The sequence below is a fragment of the Hypanus sabinus genome, chromosome 22 (assembly GCF_030144855.1).
Source record: "Hypanus sabinus isolate sHypSab1 chromosome 22, sHypSab1.hap1, whole genome shotgun sequence".
Taxonomy (NCBI): Eukaryota; Metazoa; Chordata; class Chondrichthyes; order Myliobatiformes; family Dasyatidae; genus Hypanus; species Hypanus sabinus.
This window is the reverse complement of record NC_082727.1, coordinates 52,397,104-52,421,323: the sequence shown is the minus strand read 5'-3', so window position 1 is coordinate 52,421,323 and position 24,220 is coordinate 52,397,104. Positions and strand designations below refer to the sequence as shown.

General features: G+C 38.0%; 1 protein-coding gene and 1 long non-coding RNA gene across 5 annotated transcripts; one reads left to right on the top strand and one right to left on the bottom strand.

Annotated features, from left to right (window-relative positions):
- The first annotated feature begins 16 nt into the window (after positions 1–16).
- Positions 17–24,220, top strand: LOC132379619 (uncharacterized). 4 transcript variants are annotated; one of them, XR_009507494.1, is made up of 4 exons: positions 17–108; positions 22,496–22,583; positions 22,761–23,812; positions 24,082–24,220. It is a non-coding gene; the product is annotated as an uncharacterized LOC132379619 (long non-coding RNA). The 4 variants fall into 4 exon arrangements; XR_009507492.1 differs by lacking the exon at positions 24,082–24,220 and adding an exon at positions 19,800–19,913 and having other exon boundaries at positions 22,761–23,961; XR_009507493.1 differs by lacking the exon at positions 24,082–24,220 and adding an exon at positions 3,987–4,127 and having other exon boundaries at positions 23–108; positions 22,761–23,961.
- On the bottom strand, positions 7,838–24,195 carry nkx1.2la (NK1 transcription factor related 2-like,a). Its single transcript, XM_059947748.1, has 2 exons — positions 23,967–24,195; positions 7,838–18,650 (listed from the first exon to the last, which is right to left on the bottom strand). Exons 1-2 carry the CDS (start codon positions 24,193–24,195, stop codon positions 18,034–18,036), a joined length of 846 nt encoding a protein of 281 aa, XP_059803731.1. The 3' UTR covers positions 7,838–18,033.

Sequence of the window (24,220 nt, the reverse complement as noted above, 5' to 3'; positions counted from 1 at the left end):
ATTTTTTTTACTTCTCAGAATGCTTGGAGCTGCAGCAATGTTCAAAGACTGACACCTTTCAGGTCAAAGCTACCCACTTGACCAGGAATCTCACCAGTGGATCATCAAGTAAAATCGAATTTAAAACAAACTGTATTTTTTTCAGTGACAATGTTAAAGTTGTCGGGCATTGCCTTGAACTACTGAACTGGGGTTGTTGAATATGCCCCACAATTTTGCTCAGAAAGGTGTTGCAATATTTAAATGCAGTCAAGATGAAGGAATGTCACTATTTCCAAGCCTTGATGTACTTGGACATAGAGATTATGTACTGTGTGATGTCAGTTAACTGCCAGGGGTGGAGGCCACTGGCAGAACATTCCAGGCACTGACTACCCTCTATGTAATGAAGTTAAAATTCAGATCTCCTTTAAATCTCTTCCCTCTTATCTTGTATTTATGCCATCTTGTTTTGGACCCACTAGCCCTGGGAAATGGCCATTACTCTCCAACTTATCCACACCTCTCATGATTTGATAAACTTTTACAAGGTTACATCTCATTCTCCTGCACTCCCAAGAAATAAAGATCCAATGTGGCCAATTCTCCCTGTGACTCGGGTGCTCTAGTCCTGGCAGCACCTTCTCCTAGGAGGCATCCATCACTAAGGGCCTTTACCATTTGGTTATTCAATTCAGCCATATTTGTGCCACAAAAGAGCTAAGCAATAACCATATCCAATGTCTTTCCATTGCTTATACGCATTCAGTGATACTGCAGTTGCCAAATCCAACACCTGTTAACAGGCTGGGATCATTGACCAGACATTTAGCTGAAATCATTTGTTTGTCATGTGCCATATGACATGGGTGATGATGGTCTTTGCATGACCATGATTGGTCTTGGCATGTTTTTCTACAGAAGTGGTTTGCCATTGCCTTCTGGGAAGTATCTTTACAAGACTGTGACCCCAACCATTATCAGTACTCTTCAGAGATTGTCTTGCTGGTATCAGTGGTTGCATAATCAAGACTTGTGATATGCATCAGCTGCTCATATGACCATCCACCACCTGCTCCCATGGCTTCACATAACCCCGATCGGTGGGAGGTGGGGGGTGCTAAGCAGGTGCTACACCTTGCCTGAGGGTGACTTGCTGGCTGGCAGAGGGAAACACCTTTGGTAGAGAAATATCCATCTAATAACTGCAGCATCATCATTAGGTGTTTGAAGAGATTCAGTTAAGATTTCCAATGATGTATAGTATGGTGGAGAGCATTCTGACTCTCGCGGAGACTCCAGTGCATAGGATCACAAGAGGGTTATAGACAGCCGGCTGCATCACGGGCAGAACCCCCTCCACTATCGAGGACATTGTGGTTACTCAAGAACATGACAGATGACATACATCACTAAGGACCCTCACCATCTGGAACATGCCCTCTTTATGCTACTGCCATTGCGGAGGAGATACAGGAGCCTGAAGGCCCACGTTCAGTGATTAAGGAACAACTTCCTTCCTGCCTGGTTACTCCTTTTTTTGTTGCACTATTTATTTATTTTTTGCAATTTATTGTAATTTTATGTCTTTGAAGCTGCTGTTGCAAAACAACAAAGTTCCCATCATAAAAGTCAGTAATAATAAATCTGATTCAGATTTTCACCATTAAAGAAGCTAATTTTCATCATATTTGATTCACTCTCTGTGAAAGACATGGATACACTGGATTTAATGAAAGGTCAAAGAAGTAAAAGATGACGGATGCATAGAACTAATTGTGCCTTTAGTCAAAGTGCTCCATTACAGCACTCTTCCCTTGGAACTATATCTACAAAAAGCAGGACAAATCAATTTTATCTAATAGATGAAAATTTCATCTTCATGAGATCACACCTTTTAGTTTTTTTGACTTGGTCATTTTTATGCCAGTACCAAATTGAGTCCCTCAAAAAAATTATGAAAATGTTGGGCAGTATGGTAGCATAGTGGTTAACACAACAGTTTATAGTACAGGAGGTCCAGGTTCAATTCCCACCACTGCCTGTAAAGAGTTTGTATTTTCTGCTCATGACCGTTTGGATTTCCTCCGGGTGCCCTGGTTTCCTCTCACAGTCCATAGACCTACCATTTGGTAGGTTAATTAGTCATTGTCCCGTGATTAGACTAGGATTAAATTTGGGCTTGCCTTGAAGGGCCAGAATGGTTTATTCTGTGCTGTATCTCAATAAATAAAAATGTAATTCAAGTATACAAAAATTGTTTAGCAATCACAGGTATTCCTCAGTTTTCAAACATTTGATTTATGAATCTGCATTGACAATTAATTTGATTCAGGAACCTGGCTGGAATATCTAATGCGGATCACATCCACAAGTACCAAGTCCACCTTTCAAGTTGATGCAATTTCACATGGAATGATGCTAAGTTAAATAGATATTAAGCTGCATGGTGCTGAAAAAATGCAGCTTCAACCTCAATCCAATTTGTAGTAACATGTCTACTTTCAGTCAAAGTGGAGGGTGTTATTGGCAGTGTAGTCAAGCAAAAGCTGGTAAGTGGCAAGCAACATTCATACCACACCAGGATCAGGTTTTGACCACATGTATTTTGCAATCAGTAGGCCACTTGTGTTTAATTTTTAAGACCAGGCTGTTTTTTTTATCAGTACACTTTTCTCAAGGGGAACTTAAATGTAATCTAGATCTGTTCTGTAAATTAATCTATTAAGGAATTTATTAACTTATCCAAAACTGTAATTTATGATTATGCCCAACTGCACAGTACAATTATGTTGTTTTTTACTATCATTATTTCTTCAAAGAATCTGTGACTAACTGTGCTGGTTCTTCAAATGGGCAGTGCCTTCAATGTAGTGACCTAAGCTTTTGCAGTATTTAAATTTTTAGAACGTAGAAAATCTACAGCACATTACAGTCCCTTCGGCCCTGAATGTTGTGCCAATCATGAAACCTACTCTAGAGGCTGCCTAGAATTTCCCTACTGCATGGCCCTCTATTTTTCTAAGCTCCATGTTGTTATCTAAGAGGCTCTTAAAAGACCTTATTGCATCCACTACTACCATCTTCGCTGGCAGTGCATTCCACGCACCCACCATCCTCTAACATCCCCCTTGGACCTACTTCCAAGTACCATAAAACTATGCCTCCTCATGTTAGCCATTTCAGCCCTAGGAAAAAGCCTCTGGCTATCCACATGATCAATGTCTCTTATCATCTTATACATCTCTATCAGGTCACCTCTCATCCTCCATCGCTCCAAGGAGAAAAGACCAAGTTTACTCAATGTAAGGCATGCTCTCCAATCCAGTGAACATTCTTGTAAATCTCCTCTGCACTTTCTCTATAGTGTGCAGATCCTTTCTGTAATGAGGTGACCAGAACTGAACACAGAACTCCAAGTGGGCTCTAATGTCTTATATACCTGTAGCATTACCTCACGGTTCTTGAACTCAATCCCACTGTTGATGAAGGCCAACACATCATACTCCTTCTTAACAACATTAAACCTGTGCAGCAACTTTGAATGTCCAATGGACATAGTTCCAAAGATTTCACTGTTCCTCCACACTGATAAGCATCTTTCCATTAATATTATATTCTTTCCTCAAATCTGACCTACCAAAATGAAGCACTTCACACTTATCTGTGTTGAACTCCATCTGCCACTTCTCAGCCTAGTTCTGCATCCTATCAATTTTATTATATCCTTATTTTATCAGTCATTTTCTGTGGATGTGGAGTGGATGTTTCTAATAATGGGAGAGTCTAGGACCAGAAGGCACAGGCTCAGAACAGAAGGATACCTCTTTAGATCAGAGATGACAAGGAATTTCTCTAGCCATTGGATGGACTTTCCGCAAACTTTCTAATCAAACCACTTACATTTTCATCCAATTCATTTATATATAAACAAAAACACAGCAATCACAGACTATTACTCAGAAAAATACTACACTTCACACCACTATCTGTCTCCTATAATCCAGACTACTGTGTATCCAACTCACATTGGATCGCATGTGATTTATCATCTGGACCAACGTACCAGGAGGGACCTTGTCAAACACTTTGCCATAGAAATGTTGCTACCTGTATATTTCTCTTCAAGCTACACACTATTGGGACTTGTAAGTATATTATTTCTTCATTGTCATTAGCGTTTAATCCTGAAGAATCCTATCCAAGAGCATGGTTGGAGTAATTTCACCAGAAGAACCCTAGTAATTTAATGGTAATTAGCAATGAGTAATAAGTGCTGAACAGTCCATTTCACACAGATCCAAACAATCTCAAATAAATTCTTTCCTTCCATTATCATTTGACCTTCCATTTCTGGCCTAACTTCTTTGGGAGTATCTGCCTGAAATTTACTTGGAGAGAGTATAAAACTCTAATAGTAAAAGAAAATAAAAACCAGGAGTGCTGATTTTCTGTCACTTATTCAGAGCAAAAGCACAAAGTCAAAAATCACTGCTTCACCTTGGAAGCCACATGAAAAGACCATAAGACATAGGAGCAAAACCAAGCTATTCAATCCATCGGGTCTGCTCTGCATTCCATCATGGCTAATTTGTTTTCTCTTTCAACCCTATTCTCCTACCTTCTCTCCATAACCTTTGACATCCTTACTGATCAAGAATCTATCAACCTCCATTTTAAAATAGTCGATGATTTGGCCTCAACAGCTGTCTGCGACAAGGAATTCCACAGCTCCTGAAAATGGCAACACCATTTGGCAATGAAGGCATATGGCATGCTCACCTTTGGGAAATTATGAAGCTGCTGTAAAAAATGTGGTTAGGCTATATTTTGAGTAAAGTGAAAAGGTGAAATATGAGAGGGCATAGGTTTAAGTTCAAAGAAGATGTGTGAGGCAAGTTTTTTTTAAAACACAGATTGGTAGCTTCCTGGAACTTGTTTAATCTTTGCACTGCTTGGTGAGGTGAGCTGCCAGTACAATGAAGGGGAACGAATGTTGTGCTTTTATTTAAGAAGGGTGGCAAAGAAAAACAAAAAAACCTGACAACTATTATTTGAACATATGTGCCGAGTCAGTTAGTGGACAGGATCCAGTCTTGTGAAAGTAAAATAAACGTGCATCTGGGAAGACAAGTCAGCATGGGCAAGTCAGCATGAATGTGTGCGTGGGAGAACATGTCTTCAGAATTCAATTGAATTATTTGATGATGTGTCCTTTATAAATCAAAGTATTGTGTAAAGAGATGGGATGTTATGTTAAAGTTGTATGAAATGTGGCTGAGGCCTGATTTGGAATATTGTGCAGTTTTGGTCACCGACCTACAGGAAGGATGTAAATAAGGCTGTAAGAGTTAGCAGAGGGCATGCGAATGGATTTTTGACAATAAAGTTAACATAGGGCATTGAAGAAGGCTATCAAAAGTAACAGTGTTTCTTGATCAGCTGAGTAAGTGGGCTGTGGAAAAATGGAGTTTAATTCAGGTAAGTGTGAGGTATTGCATTTTGGCAAGTCAAATCCTGGTTTGACTTTCTCAGTGAATGGCAGACCCCTTGGGAGTGTTGTGGTACAGAGGTACCTTGGAGCACTACTACATGATTCGCTGACAGTAGATTCACAGGCAGATAGGGTGGTAAAGAAAGTTTTTCGCACACTGATTTTCATAAGTCAGGAAATTGGGAGGTCATGGTGCAGTTGTACTGGACACTGGTTTTGAAAAGATGTTACTTAACTGAAAAGAATACAGAAAGGAATTACAAGGATGATGCCAGGACTTGAGAGACTGAATTATCGAGAGAGGTTGGAGAGGCTAGGAGTTCATTTGTTGGAGTGTAGGAGACTGAAAGATGGTTTTATAAATGTGTTTAACATCATGAGGGGCATAGAGTGAACGCACTTGGTCTTTTTCCTGGGGCTTAGGAAACAAGAACTAGAGGGTATAGGTTGAAGATGAGAGAGAAAAAAATTAATATGAACTTGAAGAGCAAATTTGTAACCTGAAGGGTGGTATGTATGTGGAATGTGCTGCCTGAGGAAGTGATAAGGCAGGTACAATAACAATATTTGAAAGGCATTTGGACAGGTATATGGACTAATTTTGGGCCAAATGCTGGAAAATGGAATTTTCTAGGCTGGGGATCTTTGTTGGCATAGACCAGTTGAATCAAAGGGTCTTTTTCTGTGTTTTATAGCCATGATTCTATACAGCAAGGAAGAAGTAACCAGACCATCAGTTTGAGGCATTTGTTAAGGGATACATGAAGCTGATGAAACTACAACTCGCCACTATCCCTACCATTCCTCAAATAGCACTATAGTATTTTAATGTTCACCTGAATGTGAAGATTAAACCCTCATTTGAAAGGTTTTCAAATTTTGACATTGCAATATTCCATTATCACTGCTTTTGCCCAGTTTATTTACAGGTATTGGGAAACTGGGATTATTCAGAAATCTGAAAACACCAGTAGAGCCTGTTACGTACCCCGTAACTGGGTCACTTACCAGCAAAGATAGAGAGGTCCATTGAAGTCTGATGGTACTATTTTTAACAGTATTTATTGATAAAATACACAAAAATAATATCAATGCAAACACACAGATAATATACGTCATCAATACTAAATCTAAAAGCGCGGGTATAATAATAATCAATAAGAAATAGCTCTATCGTTGTCTAGGGGATAATGTATTGTCCGATGGAAATATAAAAGTCACTTTAGTTCATTTAAGCTGTAGGCTGCAGCCTTTGGTTGGAGTCAAGAGAGAGAGTTAAACTTGCCCATTCCTTTTATGAGGTCAATCCTTCGAGAGTCGGTGGGGCTGAATTTTCCTTTGTTGTTAGCTAAAACCATTCTTCTATGGCAAGACCCACCAATTCCGAGGTAAATGGAAAAGGACGCACGTGGGCTGTTTCCACCGGCTTTTGCTATTACGCTTTTACAGGGGTTCTAGCGTTTCTTCTGGTGCGTCTGAGAGGCTGTTCCCACAGACCCTCTTTTATCCTGACTCACAGGGTTTCAGACGTCAATCAGGTTGGGATGATGCAATTGCTCCACCCACCGGTTCATTGCCTGCAGGCTTCGATGCATCGTACAGGATTCAATACACAATTGAATCCTGTACGATGCATCGAAGCCGGTATCAATGGTTCCGCCTTTTGGAGGCCAGGACACATTCCAAACTCTTTGTGGATTCTGCATGTCTTTCTCTCATTTCCTGGGTCTCCTGAGCTGACTTAAGAGTGATCTTGTGATTCTCAAAAAGGAGGGGGCTATTTTGCACCCTTCAGCCCCTCAGAGTTGTGGCACATTCGTAACAAGGCATAATAGACTAAATTACCTTTTCCCGAGATACATGGTGCTGACATGTAAATTCCATGATTCTGTGAGTTCGGATAACTCTTAAAGAAAGTGAATAGACTCAAAAGGCACCTGGACAGATAATTGAATAAGTAGTGCATAGAGAGAGATATAGAAATAAAGCGGTCAGGTGGAATTAATATAGTTAGCATCATGGTCAGCATAGATACAGGAGTGAAGGGCCTGATTCTCTGTTGTACAACCCCCTGATTCTATAAAACCATTGACTGCATGAGTAACATTTCTATCATCCCTAATTAATTGTACAAGAGATGATGTAACCCACTGAAAGAAAATATTTACATGTGAAAGGATTCAACATCCTGAGGCGATTATTCCTGAGGGGGTATTGGGCTTTATTCCAATACTTCCTTCTGACATGAATTAATGACTTTGATTATTGGCTTTCTCTCTTTCTCTCTCCTTTCTGTGCCTTTTTTTTACCTACAGGGTGTGTGTGTGTGTATATATATATATATATATATATCAAGTTTGCCCTCAGTAATGATTTTATACAGTTAATACAGTCAGAAAATTGTTACTAACGTGTTTACCTCTTTCTCACTGAAAATGTTTTGTTTGTTACGTTAAGGCCATATGACATAGGAGCAGAATTAAGCTATTTAGTGTATTGAGTTGGCCCAGCCATTCCATCATGGCTGATTTATTTTCCCTCTCAATCGCATTCTCCAGTCTTCTCCCCATAACCTTTGACACCCTTAATAATTAAGTATCTATCAACCTCCATTTTAAATATACCCAATGAGTTGGCCTCCACAGCCATCTGTGACAATGAATTCCACAGATACACTACACTGTGGGTAACGAAGTTCCTTCTCATCTCTGTTCTAAAGGGATGTCCTTCTATGGTTGTGTCCTCTGGTCCTAGACCCACAACTGGAACATCCTCGACACATTCATTCTGTCTAGGACTTTCAATATTTGATAGGGTTCGATGACAACCCCTCATTCTGCTAAATTACAGCAAGTACAGGGGCAGAGGCATCAGAAGCTCCTCACACATTAACCCTTTTATTCCTGGGATTATTCTTGTAAAACTCTGGACCCTCTGCAATACCAGCACATCCTTTCTTAGATATGAGGCATAAAACTGCTCATAATACTCCAAACATGGTCTGTCCAATTCCTTATAAAGCCTCAATATTACATCCTTGATTTTTTTTTATATTCTAGTCCTCTAGAAATGAATACTAGGATTCCATATATTTTCCTTGCTACCACCTCAACCTGCAAGTTAACCTTTAGGAAATCCTGCACTAAGTCTCCCAAGTGTCATTGTGCTTATTTATTTATTTAGTGATACAGCACGGAGTAGACCCTTCCAACCCTTCGAGTCATGCTGCCCCAGCAACCCCTGACAAACCCGGTTAACCCTAACCTAATCCTAATCATTGGACAGTGTACAATGACCAATCAACCTGCCCGACCTTTAGGAGGAAACTGGAGGACCTGGAGGAAACCCACGTATTCCATATGGAGGATGTACGGAAACTCTGTACGGAATGGTGACGGGATTCAACTCGAAACTCTGGAATGCCTCAGCTGTAATAGCATTGCACTAACCACTATGCTACCATGGCACTTCCAACTGCTGAGTTCACTCCCCATTTAGAAAATCGTCTACACCTTTCTTCCTTCTACCAAAGTACATGATCCTACACTTCCCTACATTGTATTCTATCTATCATTTCTTTGCCCATTCTCCTAATCTGTCCAAGTCCTTCTACAAAATCCCTGGTCCCTCAACTCTACTTGCTCTCCACCTTTGTATTGTCTGCAAACTTGGCCACAAAGCTATCAATTTTGTAATCCAGATCTTTGATATATAATGTAAAAATTACCAGACCCAACTCTGACCCCTTCAGAATACCACTAGTCAATGGCAGCCAACCAGAAAAGGCACCCTTTATTTCCATTCTTTGCCTTCCATCAGTCAGCCAATCTTCTGTCTGCTAGTATCTTTCCTGTAATACCATGAGCTTTTAACAGTCTCATGTTTGGCACCTTGTCAAAGGCCTTCTGAAAATCCAAATAGTGGGTGACATTTGCGATGTTCCAATCCTCTAGAACATTTCCAGAATCTTTTGATTCTTGGAAGATCACTACCACTGCCTCCACAGTCTTTTCAGCTACTTCTTTCAGAATCCTGTGCTGTAATCCATTTGGTCCAGGTGATTTATCTACCTTCAGACCTTTCAGCACCCCAAGCACCCTCTCCTTAGTAAAAGTAACTATATTCACTTCGGCCCCCGATACTCTCGAATTTCTGGCATGCTGCTGGTGTTTTCCACAATAAAGACTGGTGCAAAGTATTTATTCAGTTCATTTGCTATTTCTGATATTCATCTTCTCCAAATAGCCGTGAAATACAAAAAATGGGAGATGTTGAAAAAAAAGACATCAATGCATCAATGACCACTCCCCCCCCCCCCCCACACACACACAGGATAAAGAAAAAGAAGCAAAACTCGCAAATCTCGAACCTCCCTACCCACTTACAAACACAAAAACTAACTGATCACCCACACAGAATATGGCAGCTGAAACATCAAACTCCAAACCTCAACCCCTCCCTTGCATAAAAACTAACAGATCATCTATACAGAAAATGGTGTCGAGATCTTCAAAGTCCAAACCCCAACCCCCTCCCTCGTATAAAAACTAACAGATCATCCACAAGGAAAATGGTGGTGAGAACGTCAAACTCCAACCCCTCCCTCGCATAAAAACTAACAGATTTCCCAATTGAAAAATGGCAGCTAGAACATCAAAACCCCCAAACCCCTAACCCCCTCCCTGCAAAAAGACCATAAACAATAACATCAAACCCCCAACACCCCACCCTTGCAGAAAAGAACAGCAACAATACCATTTAACCACCAACACCTTCTCTCACACACAAAAACTTACAGATCACCCACACATTACTCATCCAAAAGTTGGCACCAGTAAAATTAACAGGAACGTCAACCTGATTTTCATGGTCGTGTCTCTCAAATGGAATTGAGTCCACAATATACTTTGCCACATTTTGGATCATGCAAATCTGGAATAGCAGTTTTTAAAAGTAAACACACTGAAGATTTGCAACTGCAGAAAAATTGATTTCTGATCATTAGTGCTATAGTTACTTTCAGTTGACTTCAGAATCATTTGAAGGTGTGTTCATTCTCAGCTTTACAAGAAGAGCTATGAATATCACTTGTTCATAAAGAACAAAATAGTGCAGAATGTGTTCTGTAATCAAATTGGAGATTAAAATTCTTTTCATTTAAGCCTATAATTTGATTTAACTTAGTTGAATATAACAACTTTGAATAATTGTAACACTAAACAGCATTTTTTAAATTGTCAATCAGGAGATCTAATTAAACCAAAATTCATTTGTTATAATTAACTGTTATCTCTATTATGTTACACATCTGCACAAATGCTCTTAATAAATAACTAGCAGTTGTCAATATATTTGTTGGAGATTAGCAGTCTCTTGTATATTTTCTCACGAATTGAAATTGTTCTTAAAGTTCAACCATTTAGTTTCTTGTAGCAGTCTCTTAGTCTTTCAATTGACCATTCGAGTTTGCTTTGCCATTCAATTATGGCTGTTTTTTAACCATATCTCCTGCATTCTCCCCGTAAACTTTAACCACTTTAACAATCAAGATCAAACTCTTAAATATTCTCAATGAACTGACCTTCATAGCTGAAGAAATTGGATTTCTGAAGAATTACGGAGATATCCATTTATTCTGAGCCTGTGCTCTTGGACCCTAGACTTTCCTACTAAAGAAAATGTCCTCTTCACATCCAGTCTATCCAGGCCTTTCATTATTCAGTGGGATCCCCCACCTCATCTTTCTGAGCTCCATCAAGTACAGACTTAAAGCCATTAAACACTTCTCATATGTTAAGCATTTCATTTCTGGGATCATTCTTGTAAACCTCTGGAATTTCTTGAGTCAATACATCTTTCCTTCGAGAAAGGGCCCAAAATTGATTACAAATTCCAAAACTTAAAAAGCATCAGTAGCACATCCTTGTTTTTATATTTTAGTCATCTCAAAATGAATGCCAACATTGCATTTGCCTTCTTTATTACTGATTTAACTTGCAAATTAATCTTAAGGCAATGCTGAACTCGGACTCAAGTATCTTTGCCCCTCCAATTTCTGAATTCTCTCTGCATTGGATGGCAAGGTAGCACAGCATTTACGTAGCTTAACATTATTATAGCACCAGCGACTCAGATTCAATTCCACAGCTAGCTTGTAAGGAATTCATACGTCCTCCCCATGTATGCATGGGTTTCCTCCAGGTCTTCCAGCTTTCTCCACATTCTTAAGATATACTGGTTTGTATGCTAATTGGTCACATAGGTGTAATTGGGTAGTGCAGTCTTTTTCAGCCTCAAGTGTCTGTTACCGTGCTGTCTCTAAAGAAAAACTAAAAATATAGAAAATATTCTGCATGTTATTCTTTCTGCCAAACTACATAACCCTTCATTGTATTCCATCTTTTTTGTCCACTCTCCCAACCCATGTCCTTCTGCAGACTCCACTATCTGTCCTTTCACCTATCTTTGTATTGTCTGCAAACTTGGCCATAACGCTATCAGTTCTTTCATCCAGATCATCCATTGAAATGCTGTAGTCCTGCAGATTACCCTGCAGAACTCCACTGGTCATTGGAGCCATTCTGAAAAGAGCCCTTTAGCCCCACTCTCTACCTTCTGCCAGTCAGCCAATCTTCTATCCATGCTAGATCTTGTCTTCTTTAGTAACCTCATGTGCAACATCTTGTAAAGGCCTTCTGACAATCCAAGTTAATAACATTTACTGGCTCTCCTTTGTCTAACCTGTATGTTACCTTGAATGTTTTTATTTTCAAAGAAGGTCTTACTATAATTTGCTTCCAATAGCTAGGGAAAAAATTCTGCATTTTGCTAACCATAACAAAAGTATAAACAGATGTAGAATAAACAATATTAATATTTTGTTTTCAATTTCAGAATCTACTTAATGTACAAGGTGTCCCAAGATGCAACAGGGCGATTTATTCTAAGCAGCTAGAGAAAGGGAGGGGAACTGAGATGTTGAATCAGATAAAAAAAATCTAAAAGGTTTCTGACCGTTAACAGAGATGTAGAGAACAGGAAGATTGACTGAAGAAAGGCCGCTTGACACGGTGTTTTGAAACAAAATGCTCAATTGAGCAAAATCAAAATAAATGTTCATACAAGCCAAAAAAACATTTGAAAGAAAAATAGACAAGTCACTCATACTAAACAGTATGAAATTCACCTTTATATAGTACTGAATCTGAATCAGAATCAGGTTTATTACCAGCCTGTTACGTGAAATTTGTTAACTTAGCAGCAGCAGTTCAATGCAATACATAACACAGAAGAACAACAAAATAAAATAATAATAAATAAATTACCGTATACATATAATGAATAGATTAAAATTGTGCAAAAAATAGAAATATTATATATTAGAAAATATATAATATATATTAGCTCATTTTTATTGCCATATAAATCCTGTCTGTGACAGATGTAATTCTGAGGTAGCTTCCTTGACACATAAGTTCTGGTCTTGGCCTCTTTTAGAAAAATATTGGAAAAATATTTTTGATATTATTTCAGCAGTTTTGCATATTGATTTACAACCTCATCCTATTACTCCAATTTTTGGATTACCAGTGATAGACACCAGTCAATTATCCACTACAGCTTGCCGTTTGATTGCATTTGTTACATTAATAGCCAGAAGATCCATTGTATTTAAATGGAAAGATTCTAATCCCCCTACTATATTTCAATGGTTTTCCCAAACTATAACATGTTTAAACTTGGAAAAAATTAGGAATGGCACTATTGATCCTTTGGTTAAATTTGAAGAAACCTGGAGACCATTTATTCAACATTTTCATATGATGTAAACTGACCTTTTCTGAATCCTTCTTAATAACTTTTTGTTTGTGTATAGAGGAGCGGAGTCCTCTATAAAATAGATTTTATATAAAATATAAAATCAAATAATGATTTTAACCAATGAACCAAGGCAGCCCAGCTTTTGTTTTGTTTTTATTGGTTTTTTTTTGTTAGTTTAGGGGGATTTTTTTTCTTTGAACCTTTTTCATGTTACTAAGAGATTGGGAGGCTTAGATTACACATTTTACTCGGAGTATGTTTATGTATATATTAACCATTATTAATGTAATCCTGATCTCTTTGTATCACTATCATTGTTATGTTTATCTATTTGAAACTTAATAAAGAAGATTGATAAAGAAAGAAAGGTGAGGTAGCGTCCAAGGTTCAATGTACATTTAGGAATCGGATGGCAGAGGGGAAGAAGCTGTTCCTGAATCGCTGAGTGTGTGCCTTTAGGCTTCTGTACCTCCTACCCAATGGCAACAGTGAGAAAAGGGCATGCCCTTTGCAGAAGTCTAAGGCACATATATATAGTTGAGCGCCTAAGGCATTTGCACACTACATACTATAATTGTTGATGTGGAGCACAGAGTAAGTTTGTGAATCTGGCAGAAGCAAAGAATGCTTAGAGTAATGAGGGCAGAGGGCTGCAGGAAGTGTGTGAAACAGGTAGCAGGAAAGAACTGTCGGGCAGGGAGGGTGGTGACATAGGTGCAGACACATCCAGCCCTGAGGCACCAGGCAAGGTCATTTGATTCCAAGCAAATGGTTTATTGATCATAACAGAATGTCTTTCTGCTTCCCACTGCCTCCCTTCTCTTTTCCTCTTTTCTTAACCATGATTCCCCTCTCCCTGTCCCTTTCCCACCGTCAGTCCACAACAGAGACCCACATTGGAATTAGGTTTATCATGACTCACATATGTCATGAAATTTGTTTTTTTTGGTGTGGCAGTGGTACTGTGCAATTCATAAAATTACCACGGTACTGTAGAAAAGTCTCAGGCATCCTAGGTATATATATGTGTCTTAAGACTTTTGCACAGTGCCTTTAAGATTCAGTACAAGTATAAACAATCAACTCATGCCTTCCCAAGAAGATGCTGTCTCTATAGGTTAGCTAATGCATGTAGTGATGTTATATATTACATGATGTTTCATTTTACTACCATTTGATAACACTGCAAAAACAGAAATTATTTTCCTATTCCTAATTTCTATTTGCATAACTGCATAAGGTACAACCTATGTGATTTGCAAGTTAAATGCACTTTTAAACACTGGATTTTATTTATGATAACAAAACTGATCTTGCGAAAATAGTGTGGTGTGACTAGTTTTTTGCCAACCATACCTTCCCACTACAAATTAAAAGAGATCGTCAAAATACTTAGAATTGGAGAGCAAAAAGCAAAATGCTAGAGAAACTCAACTGGTCAGACAGCGGAGAGTTGACATTTCAGGTCAAGGTTCTTCATTAGTCCATCCACTTCCCTCCTCAGATGCTACTTGATCAGCTGAGTTCCGTCTGCAATTCCAGCATCTGTGGTCTCCTGTATCTCCACCTTGATATTCTAACCCACCACAGTAATTTGCACAAACTGGTGAAGTCAGTTCAGGAACCTATAAGACAGTACTATGCCCAAAATTAGATCAGTTCACAGAAATCTCCAAACCAATGAGGAAAATTAATGAGAGACCGAGGACCCAAGTGCTGGTGTATCCAAGATTAGAACTGAGTCACGATACAAAACAGAGGTGAGAACAGGGATCTAAACTAGAAACTAAATGAGAATCTGAAGTTGAGTTAACAATTGAGCACTGAACCACAGTTCAGATGTTCTTTAAATATTGAAATCTTGGCAGCAAAACATGGCCACCAATTAGTGGGGTTGCCTGAGTCTTTAAAGGGACCTTGCCAGCTATCCATATATTTCAGAGAGTTGGAGTGTCTCAACCTCAGAAGCTGGGGCAGTCAGGTGCGTATCACAACAAAAAATATATGTAACATACCATAAGTCAAGCATTGAGAATGCTTGTTCTGTGGAAGGAAATACCACTAAATATACTTCAAAAACAAAAGAAAATAACTATATTAGTAACATTTTATTATCATTTAATACTTCATTTATTTACAAATTGTGCTTTAATATTTCTTCACAATACAGAAAAACCACGGAGGAAGGTAACAATATCTTCAAAAATATGTTGTATATAGTTTAAACATGTTCTTCTGACCCAACTTCTTCGATAGTTTATTTTCAATTATTTTTATTATTTATTGGAAGCTTAGTGGCTGTAAAAGATACTAAGCCACTATCTGAGAAGATAAAAGTTTTTCAATTCTCCTAGACACAATTTAGCCCTCAATTCAAACCATCAAAATTAGATTCAATGCTCGATGTTTGAGCAGTGAAAATTATGTTCTGCAATGTACAGATACAAAATTTGTGGTATAAATAGCATAAAGCATTAGATGAAGCATGAACAATCACCTTGCTATTTCCTTGAGCTTCATATTCTGTGTTATTCACTTATCTGAATAATACATATGCAAACATGGGGCACATTGTATTTGAAATTAATTAGCAAACTTATAGAAAAAATATTTACCCTAATATTAAAGTTATACCCATAACTTGCTATTTTTATAATTATCTCTCATGGATTATCACAGATATTATCAGCATTATATTTAATTGAGGTGGGTATGTATTATTTATAATCATGGTTAGCATTGGGTGAGGATTAAAGGTGTTGCTTTATCTAAATCTCTTTAATACACAAATATTCTGATTTTATTTTTTGACAGCTAAAGTGTGTCAGTGGGTTCAAACAACCTCAAAACCAGCTTTTAGAATGTCCATAATCCTACATTTATCAGTTCATATTTCTTTTGAAGCTAAGGCTGTGTCAAACATCTAGAAACATTGACAGATATCAAGTTAATCAAAGTTAATCAAAAAATATCTTTAACAAATATTCAGGACATGTAATATAATTGCATTGCAATAACTAATAGGAATTAAACAAATATGAAAGTAAGTTGCTCTGTCTATGGAGCTATAAATGATGAACATTAAAAACTGCAGTAACCTTCTTTATTAATCTTTTATGGTGAACCTGGCAGTTCAAAATCCAAACTTTGGGAGTCACAAAGTTCAACACCAGCTCATGAAAATTATTGCATTTCTGTTAGGTCAAAAACTTATTTTTCTTTTGTAAAGAAATGTATTGATTGTCAAAGCCAAATTCCCTTAAGAATCCAAGAATAAGTAATGATGCTTCTCCGAATTTAAGTTGTTATAAAAGGATATAGACTCATTCTAATTAAGCTGTATTCTCTTGTGGTAGTGAAGGCGACATAAAACTGTAAAATACTGTACCTGATATCATAAACCCTTATCTGGAATAACAAAATAACTACTTTTGGATGACAACTTCCTCTCTTGCCTCATTTTCTGTTAACAATTGTGTCTCAGTGCTTATCCATCTCATGCATCCTATTATTTAATTGCTGTCATTTGTTATATTTGATAAAGAATTTTCATTTTTTCTGATAATTCTGGCCACAAGGGATTGATAACACTTAATATGGAATAACATTTAAGGATCTACAAAGGTAGAGTTAAAAGATTTTGAAGAATATACAGTGGATTCCGGTTATTTGGGTCATATTGGGACCAGTACATTTTGGCCCAATTAAGCAGCTGCCCCAGTTAGCAGAAGTTTCATGTAAATAGTTAAACCACTGTTTAACAAAGTAACAATTTATATATTTAAATGAAATACAGAACAAATAAGAACATTACCAATAACTCTACAGTACTATAAAGCTGTGTATTCTTAATAATTATCGATGGAGGAATTCATCTGCTGTGTTCTTCTGATTGATTGTAAATGAACAAAATCAGTGCAAACACCTAGTGCAGATAATGGACTGCCTTCATACAATGCCTTCAATGATTGCATCCTCTCTCCAATTTTTTTTTCATTGTAACGTTCAAGATGATTGTTGTCAATACCTTTGTAATTCTTAACTTGTTAAAGTAACAAAATCGGTTCATTTTCACTCCCAGCTGTTCTGGCATCTCCAAACCTGAACACTTGAAACTGTGGTGAACAAAGTAGTTCCAAACTGCCTTACTGCCTGTTTCTTGTCAACAATCAATGACAACATTCACTGCATTTTGAACACAAATACTGCTACTATTTAAAAACTGATCGCTCTATACACGGTGTAGTGTCTAACAGCCACGCAAATACACATGGCTGATGGGAGCTAGAAACTGTTCAGCACCGTGCCCCTGCCCCAATTAAATGGCATGGTGTCCAAAATAAATTGCTGTCCCAATTAGCTAATGGCCCAATTAACTGGAATCCACTGTATTTTTAGCACCAATAGACTGAACATACAGGTGCAGCTAGTCTCTAGGTTCATAATCTAAGAATTATAATCCTAGATTTAACGCTCAATAAGAATCCAAAAGCAGGTATATTTCTTCTGACCCTATCAGGATTGTTATTTGTTTGTTATTAGTTTCAGATGAAGAATCGGCGTATTTCTAATGTTGTTGAAACTCAAACGTCAGTTTAATGCTTTTAAACACTTCCTCTAAATGAATGACCTCTGTAGAGCCGCTCAGCTCTTTTAAGAGGGATGCTTACATTATTAGAAGACAGTTGAAAAATGTTGTAAATCTGTTCTGTGTAAATCATTACTTAAGGTATACATTTTCACAAATGTGGTGCATAAAATGGTGTCAAGTAAGTAGAACTCAGGAAGGGAGACATTAATCCTGTAGAGCATGATACTAAAGGGACTGGTGTTGCCGTCTGGCAAATGACATTCCCTGCAGCATAAGTCTGAAAAGTTGGAAAGCTGAGTACACTTGGTCCAGGAGGACTCGGGCTGACTCGAGACAGGCTAGTTGGTCCAGACTGAATTGTGCTATCTGCTCCAGGGTTTTGTTTTTTCCACTTTGTGCGTCTGTTCTGAAACCAGATTTTAACTTGAGTTTCTGTAAGGCTGAGGGACAAAGCAAGGTTAAGGCGTTCACATACTGATAGATAGCGGGTTGAGCGAAATTTATTCTCCAAAGCCACTAGTTGCTCATACGTGAATGCAGTTCTAGCTCGTCTTGGTTTAGCACAGCCTGGTTCAGCTCGACGACGTTTTTGCCTGGGTGCAATGTGATCAGACCTGGATTCCAACTCAGTGGAGGCATTCTGGTCTTTGTGGAATTCAGGTTGTGTTGAATTATTATCCCCTTGAAATAGCTGAAGGTTTCCATGGGATTCTGGAAATTCTTTTGAAGTATTAGTATTGGAATGTCTGTGTTGTTCCCTTCCATCTGCAAACAAGCAGTTATTAAGATATCAGCCTTAGAGGTTTTGGAATGCAGTTGAAACTATAATATTTAACCATTTGTTTTTCTCTACTACCATAGTCAAACATATATTCATCCTGAAGTAATTGGGTTTCAAACTGAATGTTTTCTGAATGAACTTAAGAGCATATGTGGTTAATTCGCAATCTCTTTTTTGTTATTGTAAAATAATTGGCATTTAAAAAAAATAATCTTCAGTCTTCAGTGCAAGTATCAATATGCACTTTGTTTTAAGCTATAAGTCACTGAACTGCTCCCAAAGGATAAAAGTAAACCATATTATGTCCAGTAGATTTACCGACTGGAATAAAGAACAGCCTTCTAAAATATTTCCATCTATTATATTATAGTGTTATCTTAATGCAATAGAATTACATGAAAAGTTGCCAGATACACTGCTATTAAAAGCTCTAGTGTCGAAAGGAATACATCCAAACATTGAAACTAAAATACAACACGTATAGTATCAATACTTAATAGTGAATTTAGAACTGAATATCCTGGACCATGTTTCACCATTTTTACTAGTGTAAAATTAGATTATTACAGGCCAATTTCAGGATACAGTATCCTATTTCCAAACAGGCAAAGGCATGGGTAAAAGTAAAATGGTATTGACACCTATCCAGGTATTTGCATCACTCTCTTGAAGCTGGAATTATATCTCCTAAATGTAAAAGGAGAAATGCATATTCTATAGTAAACTGGAGTGGGTAAGCAGAACAAGTTCTGCGTCTGCTTCACTAAGATACCTTGGTACCATTGAAAAAGATGTTTGAGGGTTGAATTATATACAACTATTACTTTCTACTTATGCTTGTATTTCATAACATATATACCCAAGTTGTGGATCATTAATATTGTATAGGTAGTTATGGTTGTAGTATAGATTGGAGCACAATGCTACTTGTGTAAAAGGCCATTCAGTCAAACTTCCAGGGAGGTGAAATCTGCAATATCTTCATTATGTTATCATTTAACTCAGTGATTTCAGGTTATACCTTATGCCAACACCCATAGTGTAATAACATGTTTATTTCAGTATCTTACTAGTTTGAACTATAGACCTCCTGCATCACAGTGCCAATGACCTGCGTTCAATTTTGATTTCAGGTATTATTTGTACGAAGTCTGCATCTTTTTTGGAATCACATTGGTTTCTTCTGGTGCTCTGCTATACTCCGGCATCCTAAAGATGTTTGGGTGAACCACTGCAAATTTTCCCCTGTAAGTGTAGGTGCAAATATGGGTAAAATAGATTACAGTGAAAATTAGTGGGCAATGGGAATGCACTGAGAGCGAATATCAACTTAATGGGCCAAATGGCATCCTTCTATATCAGAAGGAAATATGGAAATACCTCTGGCCCCACTCCATTCCCACCAACCCAACGCCTTCCCCCCATTGGTACTGTGCAATCTGAAGGTGTTCTGACCTACACCATGTAGTGTCTCTGTGTTCCTCTAAATTCCTTAAACTGCTTTTTGTCATGGCTGCTAGAGCAATTTTTCTTGCTTTTCATGTAGTTTAGTCTTGCTGACATGGATCAACATTGAGCGTAGTTTGTTTTTATATTCTTGCCATTTCTGCTATATAATTCAAAGTTTATTTGTTACATGAAGTTAGTAGATATAAACCTTTTATACCTGTTATGAAGGATGAACAACTCTAATGGGCAGAAGGGTACAGTGTTGCCCCTGTTCCCCTCCCCTGGGAGAATCACAAACTGTTACTGTTGCCAGGCTGCTAATGAGAGAGAATGAGATGGAACAAAAACATATTGGGACTGGAACATTTGCTTCAGACAAGGGAGAGATACACCGGGGGAGAGAGACCATATTTATGACTCCTGTAAGTCTCACGGCTCCGGAGAGGGCTGTTTACTTGGTACTATTCTGTTCATTAAAATTCCTCAGTAGACAGCCGCAGTGGGCTGGTTTGATGGACTAAGCCATTCAAAACTGATTGACACCTGAGACCCCGTGAGCAAGGATAAAAGTGAGGTCTGGGGAGACACCCCTCAGACGAACCAAGAGACACAGTAGTGAGCACTGTTTAAGTGTTGGAACCCACGAGAAAAGTGTGGGGCATCGGAGACTGAACAAAGGATTGGTCAATTTTAACTCACAGTGTTTATAGCGAGGCCGGTGGGGGCTTGTGTGTGTGTCCACCCTTGCCTGGGTGACGAGTCCACCATAGAAGAATGGTCTAGCTAAAGGACAGAGGGGTCATACCTGAATGACCACAACAACATATCAACAGATCAAGAAAATAAAGGAAGGTTTGACTGACTATAGCTGTCACTGTTTGCTTGCCCTCTCTCTCTCTCTCTCTCCAATGGTTACAACAAAAGAACGAACACCTACCTCAGCCTACATGAACTGAACTGAACTTTAGACTTTCCCATGATAATTCCTTATCCCCTAGACAACGATAGAGCTTGTTTATTATTGATTATTATTATACCCACACTTTTAGGTTTAGTATTGCTAACATGTATTATCTGTATATTTGCATTGTTGATATTGATTTGTATATTTTATTAATAAACACTGTTTTGAATATAGTACCAGACTCCAACAGATACTTCTATCTTTACTGGTGAGACACCCAGTTACGGGGTACGTAACATACCCTTTTCAGCGTTATAAATGCAACAAGTTTGAACTTTGATTTATTAATATAACACAAAACGAAGGGGAATCCCAAACTGTAAAGCACTACACTCATTTATCACACACAGATAGCACAGTGTGTATGCCAGAAATAAGGAAACTACATAACCATAACCCTAAGAGAGATCAAATTTTTAAAAACTGTTGGAAACCTTGATATCAAAGATTTTTTTTAAATGGTTAAAAAGTAAAGTTAGCCACTGGTTGTGCTTCTAAACATTGTGATCTGTAAACGGGGATGGGGGGTGGGGGAAGACATGCACAAACACGTTTTGATTGTGAGAGTAGTGCCCAATAGCCCAATAAATATACTATCAACCATGAGGTACTGCTGGAAATTGCAAATACGGTATAATCAACGCTTCCATACTTTCATTATCCCTCTCGAATCAACATACCTTGTATAAGTCTACCTCCTATGTACACAACCCTGACAGGTTTTATTGACCAAATACTAAAATAAATTCCATTTTAAAGCTCAATTCATAGAAGTGAACAATTTTGAGAAATGACACTAACTTTAAATTTCTTTATACTGTAGTTAAAACGTTGTTCTGAAATCTTCAAGTATGTTTTAAGGACTAGCAATGCGGGTTGGGTTGGCTGTCTTGAAAACGATATACTGTATATAATCTTTGCGAAGTACTATAACTTATAATGCATGGAATTTACCATTAAAACAAAACACTCATATTATTCCTATTTTTCTTCATTTCGTTCAGACTTTGTGAGTCGATCTGTATTCCTTGATCGTAAAGTTAATTATTAATAGTAATTATTATAGCAATTATTAATTTATTTATCAGCCAATTACCTCGGGATTGTATATCAGTTTTGTCTGAACAAAATCAAAACACGGCAGTAATCATAGACTGCCTACTCTATTTGTGCCCCCCATCCCTTGCCCTTAAAAAAATTGTTACAGGGAATTAGAAATTATATAGATTCATGCTGTCCTGGATTAACAGGGTTTTCATAAATTCTTTTCAAAGTATGAAATTGTCCAACGATGCACGGATGACTGTCCCATTGAAAAATCACACCCATGCGCTCAGATATCATAGATCAACTAAATTGGCAAAATGTGTACCAGAATTCATCTAAAACCTGAAACGGTATTTTTGTGAATTACAGGAAGATAATTACAAAACAAGAGCTATACCGTGAGAGAGCGGTGGTCAAAATTCGGGATTGTGGCCAGCGCTGATTCTGTCTGTTACAGGTGAATTGTAAATCCAAATACTATAGTAGGGACACTTGAGCGTCATTTAGTGACGCCTCTCCCGGGTAACAAAAGTAAAGTTTTGTTATTGACGTAGTTTCTCGCAAGTTGCATTGGCGAACCTTCGACTTGAGACCTAATAATAGATCATGAGTGTATTTGATTTTGTTTTCAAAGGAATGTAAAAAAGACGTGGTCAACAGCACTGATCGCATCCTGATTGGGACAAAACCCAGCACTGCTTCAAGCAGATGGAGAGTTATGACAGGATACACAAAAAGGTGTCCAAATCTACACTAGCCACGATGTGCAATTAGAGTTTCAGATTTTAACAGATCGATAAAACCATCTATTAAAGGTAAGTTTTAATCGAAAAATATTTGGACCTTCGATCTGCTTCAGACTCGCGTTTTCGCTGCTGTACCTGCAAGCTGCTGGAAGGAGATATGCACAAGTCAGTAATAGGATATCGATCATTTGAGCAGCGGCATCCTCTGTGGGACGATTTAAACAATTACCCAGGCTTCTCCCAGTGCCAATCACACACTGCAAAGAGCTGTTATTGAACAACTGTAATTGTTTTTCAAGATATGGCAAGGAGTGTGTGTCATATTTATGATTTCAGTGCATTTCACGATAAGAATAAAAAGGGAGAAAATATTAAATTACTATGCACTAATCATGAGATGGTCTGATGTTTTAAATGGAACAAAATAGCTTTTTTGTCTCTCATTTCAATACACTCGCACAATAGATGTGGTTATGTAAGCATCCAAGAAGATACATTTTCCGTAGGCTTAACCATCTCTGCATTTAAAAATATATATAATTGAGTAAATAGGTTACGTATCTACCCCTTCATTAATTAATTTATTGCTTCTTTTGATCACGACGTGATTTTCCCCATGAACAATGGAATAAATGAAGACTTTTTGCCCATAAAGTTACAATGCTTCCTTTAGAAGCAGTAGGTCAATTTCATAAACTCAATGAGTTTTAACAGTGGATCGGTTTAGAAGTACATAGTATACGACCTGGGTATCCGTTAATCACGTTTCTTTTGGTTGATAATTCGGGTAAAGTAACAACGTGGCTGGATAACATCAAGGTTTGGACCAAGCTGGACAAGACTAGGGATGTTGTGGATAAGTGTCGGGACAGAGCGGTGGAGGGAGACCGTCCGCCAACTGGAAATTCCCGACGAAAATTACAAACCAAACAAGTACTATGTAAGTTGTTTATAAGTTCCAATACAAACCCGGTAAGTGGCCTAATAAAAAAAATCGAGTAACTTTGGTACAATCAAAAGGCTATTGATGAAATTGTTTTATTATTATAAGATCCTGAGGCTGATTAAAATAAGACTATGCATGATTTACTCACCAGATTCGGTGCCGACTTGGTTGCTGTTCTTTTCAGCACTTAGCTTTACCGTCTCCTTTAAGGTCTGTACTGTACTAGTAAGTACACTGTTTTCATTTGGCTCTTTGTCTTGCAGCTCGAGCGCCTGAGATTTACCTGTAAATTTTTGGGGGTCGAGAATATCTATGATGGAGAAGGATATCTTGTGAGTGGGGCTCATCTCTTCCCCACTCTCCGGACACTCGAACATCGCCCTCTTCCACTTTAGAATCTAC